We start from the raw sequence: 9038 nt of genomic DNA on the forward strand, positions 1-9038 counted from the left end.
ATTGCTAAATGTTCGATGATACTGTATTAATAGAACAAGTTCTCTATAGGTCGGGCCAAGGTTCAAAACCCCCAGCCCAAGCAGGCCAAGCTATGATGGGCCTTCCACTAATTTGTAAGTGCATATCCACGATCAGGGCCAGCACAAGTACACTTCGGACTAAGTTGACTGACCTATAGAAGGGCCACAGAACTTCTCATTGCCCAGCCCAGCAAGGAACCAGTTTGACCAGATTGTGGCCCACCAAAGGTCCAAGCTTAAGCACGTTTGGGCTGGGCTACGGCTCAAAACCTAGTCCAATACCGAGATTATATTTGGTGAACTCGATTTTACTCTTTATAGTAGAAACTCATGGTTGTACGCAGGGTTACCGGAATTGACATAAGAGGATGGGAAACACATTTCTCGGGAAATTATTTTCAAAATGTGTTTTTCAAGCGTTTCCTACATGTTTCTCATGTGTTTCCCAAGCATTTCCTTTTCGTGGAATACATGTTTCTCACGTTTGGTTTCATTAATTTATTATGTTACAAAGACATTTCTTTTTCTTAAACTTTTCCCATGCGTTTTCCACTTATTTTCTCAGTTTGTTTCCTAATCGTTTCCCATTTCCCTCTGGCAACCTTGATTGTAAGCTTTATGTTGATGAATCTGACCCATGAATTCGTTCACCACTGTTCATTTATTAAGAACGGCACACTGGCCATAAAGGTATGATTTTTAAAAAAATTCAATTTTGATTTTTTAATATCTTAAAAATAAACACACCGACGAATCCAAAACATGCAAATATGACCAAATTAACCATATATCCGCAGCGGTTGATCCACCCAAAAAAAGTTGAAAATGAGTGGTTTCTGCTAGATAATATGGTACAGCTGCCGGTAGCAAGTATTTCAGCTTGAGTTGAGCTCATCTTGAGCTTGATCCTGGTACTTATTGTGCTGAGCTGAGCTCAAACAGGCCAGGGTTGGACTCGACTTGGCTCGTCTGTATCCTTTTTGTGGATTACCAGATAGTCATGCCTTATTTTTCCAACTCAACAGCAACACTTGATATAGGCATTTAGAACCATGTCAAGAATCAAATGCCACAAGGTGCTCCATGTAGGACTGAACATTAACACAACAGATAGACACACAGAACAGAGGATAAAAGCCTATGATCTATGTCACATGGGCAAGCCCTGACGAGACACACCAGTGTTATGCAGATTTTAATTATGAATAATACATAAGCGGACACGACACCACCGTATATTCAAGGATCCCTGTAAAATAGACTGATATTTTCATCACTGGAGAGAAATTTACAGTTGGGGGGGAAGTAAGGTAGCTGGACTGTTTAGGAGGAAGTTAATGAAGAAAAGAAAGGGTTTTTAACACATTATCATAATATTCAAAAGGACATGGAAATCGCCTAAACCCAAGACAAATTCCAAAAGTAAATAACCACCTGCAATTTGGTCATCTGCAATAACACTAGGTTCAGCAATACAAAATAGCAACCGGATTCCCTCAAGGGAAAAGAATCCATCAGTTGCCGTCTGAATCATATTTTCAAGAAATTGAAACAGATGGACTTGCTACCAAGTAACAAACAATGAAAAGCTCTGCAACTGCCGTTGTGCAAAAAATGTAAAGCACATTTGACTAATATACAGACTGATTCCAATGGCAAGAAATCCCCAAAATGCATCTCTAAATCTTATGATCATACAATCCAAAAGAAATTCATCATCTACCTCTAATCTGCAATGAGAACAGGACAGCTCTTACATGCTCACATCTCCACGCGTGCATGATATCTGTTTCAGCAAATTTCACCTTCATCTTCTTGGAAGCACAAACTGGCTTGGAAGCATCACAATACTCGATAGAGAAGCCAAAGGTCTATGGAGGGTAATCCACTTCTTCAAATCTGAATTACTTGATTTATATGAGATGAAAATTCTAATGGCTAATGTACATCACATTTTGCTTAGTCCTGCCAAGAGGATAAAAAATTTAATCCAATGGCAGCAACAGCTTATGATACTTTACATTGCTCTGTAATCAACCATGTGATCGTGACCGGACAAAGTCTTCCAGCTTCTCCCATACCTCAAGTGCTGCGGCCCTATCCTGATGCCGTTTGTTCTTGCTTATCTGCAAGGTTGTACTGTATAAGACACTGATCCACACTTTTACCAAATTTTGATTAGCTTATAATGGTTTCCTAATGCAGAATAAAACTAAACCTGAATGCAATAAAAATTCATAAATCCAAGATCGAACAAGGCCATGGGACGGATCAGGTCACTCAGAAGTCAGAATAGCCCAAGCCCCTTCCGTCGGTCATGACATTCTTATAAATGGGCTTGTGAACACCATACTCACAGATATAATCTTCACATTCCACTGCTTCACCAATTTTGCCGACTCCACACTGTCATCCTCAAAGCGCATATAGAATCCAATTACTGCAAAATGCCCAAAAAACAACGCTTGTAAGGGTTCTCAATTCCAGAAATCACCATATTATGCAAACCAACAGACATGAAATGGGAATATTGCCAAACTCATATTTAATCTAACTAACAAAATCATCCAAGTCGATCAATGGGTTCATAATAAGTACAATATAACTACAGCATTCTTACCATCTTTTCAAGGCATTTGTTGTTATCTGGATTCACTGTAGAAGAATGAACAATGGGTAGGGCTGATGATGCATAAAGAGATGCATTTTTTTATGAGCCTAAATTCCCTTCTGAACAAACAAACTGCCTAGACAAGGACGTTTCCAGTTCTTCCTTTTCCAATAACTTATGCATGGGCTACAAGTTAACAAATGCTGCATGCACGTATTCAGGTGTGTATGGGGGAATATATGTCACGGGCAGTCATAAGTTTGTCTCTACAAGTTACGTTATGCTGGCATTACTCATTATTCAACTCTTCCACTTATTTAAAATCCCTTGGCTTATAAGCCTTTTCATTTCAGTGGACTCACTCAAGCAATCAGATGCTAGAAATTTATCTCAAAGGGCATTGCTAATGGTAAAACTTGCATATCTGTACATTAGTTGAATGAAGGCACACCAACAGATTTTCCTATAATAAATACACCAATAGCCAGTGCTGCCAGGCAAGTGCCTAATTTCTTCGGTCAGAAACATCATCACAGTCACCAAACTATCAACTATAACAACATCGGATGCTTAATAAGATAAACATGACAAAGGCAATAGTAGGTTTTGGCCCTTATATATCCCCAGTTGGAATTCATCATTGGTGGTTGTAAGAATCACTTCAAGCAGTGGAAACAACAATAAGTTTGCAAAATCCACCATATATTTGATATAAAAAAAATATGCCTTGTATATTTCTTTTCTTGGATAACCAGCGCAAACCACTTCACTCACTCGCGAGCCCATTTGTGTAGAAACCCCAGGTCCCCCTTGCCCACCAGGGAGTACAACCAGCTTCAGCCTCGCAGCATGGGACACACACTTGTATTTTTTTGAATTCATGACATCCCTTCAGCTTGGTGACGTTCACGAGTCCTACCAATGACAAAGCAAGATGGGCAAATATGGCTTGTATATGATAGAGAAGAAAGTCATTCACTATTTGAAAAATGAAAAGCCCAAATCAGAACTCATCAAATCCAAATGATATTTTGCAAATATGCATGACAAACACCAACGTGTTGACTCAGCATAAAACCCAAACAATGCTACTGGGAAGCATTGGCGCCAAACTTGACCAACAAGTGTTTCTAACCGAATCATCAATTGTTATTATTTAGTCCTAAACATCAAATCACCAATTACATGATATGACTACATCCTAAGGGCTACTGAAATCAGCACTAGTCCTAACAAAATTTAAATATTCTGCGACTCATACCCTATGTGGTGGGGCACTGGGGCCTAAATCCTAGAACATTTTGAAAGTTGAACAAGCACAAAGGTTAGTAATGCAGGAAACTGCATGAATCATGGGCGGATCCAGGGGGAGCGAGGAGGGGCTCGAGCCCCTCCTAAGCAAAATATTTTTATTATAAATTTTTTTGCCCCCTTTTAAGCAAAATATAAAAATTATAATGTCCCCCTTTATATTTTAGTTTATATTTTATTTTATTATAAAAAAATTGTGTCCCCTTTAAACAAAATATGAAAATTTATATTGCCCTCCTTTATATTTTAGTTTTATATTTTATTTTATTATAAAAATTTTTGCCTCCCTTTAAGCAAAATCCTGGATCCGCCACTGGCATGAATGATTATGCACCATGAATGACCTTATGATTATTCATGCATTATCACGATGGAAAAGCTGTAAACTGAGTTAGGTGCAAGATGCTCATATCACAGGTGTGTGTACAAGGCTCGAGAAGCCATATGCCTGCCTAAATAAGATGAAATATTCTAATGACACCTTCAGGTCAGACAAATTGATAATGAAATGAGCTCTTCATGAATTAAGGACGCTGTTTGATGGATGAAATAAAGTGTTTAGGAACAAAATGATGCATGAAATGATATCCAATGACACTTCATCACATGATATGATGATTTCTATGCATGAAATGACACTGCTGGCATCAAAGATGGAAATATCAACAAGCAGAGGCCACTTCATGAGATGAGCCTTACAAGTCAAGAAGATCAACAAAACTATCAGATATCAATGGCACAGAACTAAAGTTAAAATGGTCATTGACCAAAGATTTTTTAAAATTCAGGTTAAGTTTCTAGGTGGGTAGGTGGGGTACCACCTTCGATCAAGATTAGTTTTTGAAGATAAAGAAGAATGCTTTTAAAGAACTTTCACAACAGAGATCTTCAAGTGACATAAGTATAGTGATCAGTGAGCAATTTATCTGATGCTCACAATCATCTCAATCAAGGGAACGATGATGCAAATCCCAGTCGCTCAAATATTTCAGTACAGTTTCCATGTAAGGAATTAAATATATCAAGATAATATGGCTTTTGACAAGGAAACAGGGTTCAAACTTGAAGGAATAGTAAGGAACAACAATCTGACAGATGTAGGGCGGACCTGAAATGTGAAATATAAGATAAGAACATTATAATGATAAGCTTTAGTTCCCAATAATTCCTACATCTAGCTCAAACTTTCAAAATAATAAACTAAGTAGACAATTGGGAAGCACACAAGTTGATCAGACCAAGAAGGTTGCCACGACCATAGATTTTTGTAACCACGTCAATTAAGAACAAGCCAGCAAGTTCCAAAGTGGAAAGCACTGGTATGATACCAGGAAATGTGATACTAATCTCCAAGAATGCCTTGAGCTTAAAACTATCACCGGAAACACAATATAAAGTCTTCTATAGTAAAAGTAGTATCACTCTAAATATTCGTTAACCTAGAATGTGATGTTGGATAATCAACTATAACAAACTGTAAGTTTGTAACTATTGCATCAAGAAAGGGTAAGACTAACAAATTCAAAACCTTAACCACAAAATCTGAGCGTCCTCTGCGATCCTCCAATGCTAAGATTTCTGTCAAGCTAACAATTTATTCCCCTTTACTTTTTATGGCAAAAAAAAAACACTTCTGCAATTTTAACAAGCAGGACATATATAGCCTCGCCTAAAATATTTAAGGCAAACCCTTCGCCATCACACCTAAAAGATATACAAAACTGGTAATGAGAGATCCCAAATAACAAACTCCAATACCAATCATGGCATCAGTAAACCCTCAAAACACCCAAAATAAGGAAAACAGAATCACAGACGAATTTAATGTCGGAATCACCAACTTTTCAGCAATTAAAATTACCACTATCATCAGAACTTTCCAATCGCCTCACCCCATCCCCAAAAGAAGGAAAAGTGAAGACGAAAAGAACTAATTGGGTTTAGTTTCCTTACTCTTGTTGAAGATCTCTACATGGTCCTTGAAAGGCCAATCCTTGAACTGCCACTCCTTGCCGAGCACGAACACCGCCACAACGCGGTCCCAATCCTCCGCCTTCATTCCCGAGGGCTTGTCCCGCACCTCGTAGGCGACCACAGCTCGGTCCCGGCTGAGCTTCTTCTGCACCGTGACGCAGTCAGGCTTCGCCTGCTTTATCTCCCTCATCTGCTTCACCTTCACGTCCGTCGGGATGAAGACCCCGTCCTCCAAGAACTCCTTCACGTTGTAGATCGTGATCAGAGTCTGGAAGGCGCTCGGCACCAGGATGATCGGCACCCCTTCGCCGGCCTTCCCGCCGAAGAGCTTCGCCTTCCCAAGCTCCTTCCCCCGTCCGTAATGCAGCCCATCGAACCCCGATTCCTCCCCGTTCTCCTTCCCGCCGTCCCGGCGGGACCTATCCTCGTCCTTCCTCGTCGACGCCACGAGGATCCCGTAGAAATCCCTCGATCTGCACTCGAGGAGCGCCTCCCGATCCTTGAGCGGCCGCTCCAGAACCCTGATCGCGCTGGTGTACCCGATCGCCCCCTCCGAAACCCTAACCCTCGCGGTGGGCGGCTCCGTAGGGGGCGGCTCGTCGTCGGGCAAGCCGCCGGCTGTGGCAGCGAAGGCGGAATGGGGAGCGGAGGCGTCGGGCGCTGCGGCAGGGGAGGAGGGGCGGACGATGAGGGTTTCGACGGCGTCGGTGGAAGAGATCCTGCCGTGGAGGTAGTCGAGGAGGGGCTTGCGGTCGGTGAAGGTGACGGGCTGGATGCGTCGGGCGCGGGCGAGCTGGATGTAGTCGGTGTGCTTGACTTGGGCGTTTTGGACGTAGAAGATGAGGGACTCGAGGGTGTAGAGGCCGCCCTGCTTCGAGCGGTAGGCTGTCTCGGAGTTGCAGGGGAAGGAGTAGGCGTTGCCGAACCGGAACTCGTCGCCGACTCGGTCTATCTGGTCGAGGTCGCCCCGAGTCGTGAAGTCTCTGAGCGCAGAGAGGGGATCCATCGCCCGCGCAGAAGAGAGAGAGAGAGAGAGAAGACGGTGAGGGTTTTTGAAACGTTTGGGGTTTTCGAGAGGGTGCCCTTCGGTTTATGTTATTTATCACAACCCCTACTACTTTACTTTCACTGGGGGCAAACGGATCGGATATGGGTCGGATCCTCGTGGAACCAAAGCAGTATATCTGTGTCATTGTACGAATTTGAACTAGGTCCAATATGGCAAAGTCCGATCGAAACTTGAGATGACCATACTGGATCCAACAAGAAAAGGGTTGAGAACAGGGTTTGTAGTTTTGTACATTTAAAAGGTGAAAATGAATCGGATTGATTCAGATCTTACAGTACATTCCACAAAAACACTGACACAAATCCACAGAAATTCTGAATCAAATTGGGATTTTTATTTTGAGATCCAAATCCTAGAATAATGTGTCGGATTTGGGTTGAGATCTTGGCTGATCTGATCCATTTGGACTACCCATCGAAAAAAATTTATGAAAGGCGCTCAACTTGTCTGCTATCACAAGAGGGCCACCAACTTATCCATAATTACAATCAACTTCTTTTTTATTCTGTTCTCCTGAATTTCAAGCCTGATTATTCCTAAGACCACTCAGTGAAATGACTATTATTTGGTAGAACAAAAACAACTAAAATGCCCAAATATTATTTATTTCACAAAGGAAAATAAGATTTATTCATCAACGAATTCTAAATGAGCTTTTATATCTTTAGGAATATTTGACATACACTAAGAAAAAGGAAGACTGTGTGGAACATAATAACGAAAAAATTGGTGATTCTTCTGTAAATAGCCGAAGTGGACAAGGCACACGACGTTTCCATTGTAGACTTCAAGAAAAGGACTCGGGCATGGATCTATTTTCTCCGAGTCCAGAATAGATCAAGTTAAGCCATGATCCATTCCCGCGTCCAACCTGAGTTAGGAAATCCCAAGAGTGATTAAATGGATGGGTTTCGCTAATACTTGGGGAGTATTAAATCTTATGCAGTTGGATATAACCTAGTGAGATTTTGAATTAGGTTTTGGACTTGAATACGGTAGGGGATGCATTTGCTGGTCCAAGTCCACCTGGTTTTTACAATGCACGGTTATGAAATTGTGTGTTTTATGCATTTAACCAAATTAGAATGTGATTATCATACCAGATTGGAGTGTTATTCAAAGGATGTCAATGGGCATTAAGGATGGCCTTTAATTTGTTATATGTTATTTTCTTTTGATGCATGATATGTTTGTGTTGTTGGTGTAGGCACTTAATGATAGTTTTAGAAAGGGTTAAAGTATATTATTGTCTCATTGATGACTAGGAGATCAATAATGGTATTAAAAAACAGTAGCTTTAAGAAATTTATGTTTTTGATGCTTCATAAAACTGGATTTGTCGGAAAGTATTTGAGCTTCCAATATTGTACCTCTACATATGTAGAAAGACAAAAAATAACTATAGTCGTTATGGATAATGATGATGTATACACTATATTATATAGTAGTGATATTTACTTAATTGTTTCTATTGCACTAAATAACAAAATTAAATAAGAAGCAATTTGAAGTGATTTTTAAGTAGTTGATGAATAAAATAGCCATTAAAGAAATACTTCAAACGATAATGAAAAATATATAGAGAATGTGCATTTATACCAAGCAAAATCTGCTGAGGACAATCATGAAATGAATATCCAACTCACCTAAATAATTGATAATATGGATGCTCGTAACATGCACGCAGAGCACATGCAGTTGCCCAACCAATTAGGGATATAGATGTCATACGCACAAATAATAAACAACTTGCACAAACAATTAATGTTGTACATGATAAAAGGATGCATGTTGAGAATGCGTGAAGACGGATGATATAACAAGGTACAAGTTGGTGAATCGTATAATTTATGCTTGAGATATAGATATTAGTTTTATGGTTAATCATGAAATTTAAAAATGCACGAATGATGCATCCATCCAAGCAAATGAAGAGATAAGTATGATGCCTTGTGATTTACTTTGTGCATCCAAACAATCAATTAGTAGTAGCAACAATCATGTGGATAGTAGAAAATCAAATAATGATGATGAATATACCATGTCAAATGA

The 9038-nt window shown here is 40.0% G+C and overlaps 1 protein-coding gene across 1 annotated transcript; it reads right to left on the reverse strand.

Moving 5' to 3' along the window:
* Positions 1–1447: 1447 nt before the first annotated feature.
* LOC149829301 (protein CDC73 homolog) lies at positions 1448–6983 on the reverse strand. The gene is made up of 3 exons (XM_090017338.1): positions 5897–6983; positions 2379–2461; positions 1448–2147 (listed from the first exon to the last, which is right to left on the reverse strand). The coding sequence occupies exons 1-3, from the start codon at positions 6921–6923 to the stop codon at positions 2055–2057; spliced, it is 1203 nt and encodes a 400-aa protein (XP_089873464.1). The 5' UTR covers positions 6924–6983; the 3' UTR covers positions 1448–2054.
* Positions 6984–9038: the final 2055 nt, after the last annotated feature.

This window comes from Nuphar pumila, chromosome 9, assembly GCF_984573655.1.
Source record: "Nuphar pumila chromosome 9, dmNupPumi1.hap1.1, whole genome shotgun sequence".
NCBI lineage: Eukaryota > Viridiplantae > Streptophyta > Magnoliopsida > Nymphaeales > Nymphaeaceae > Nuphar > Nuphar pumila.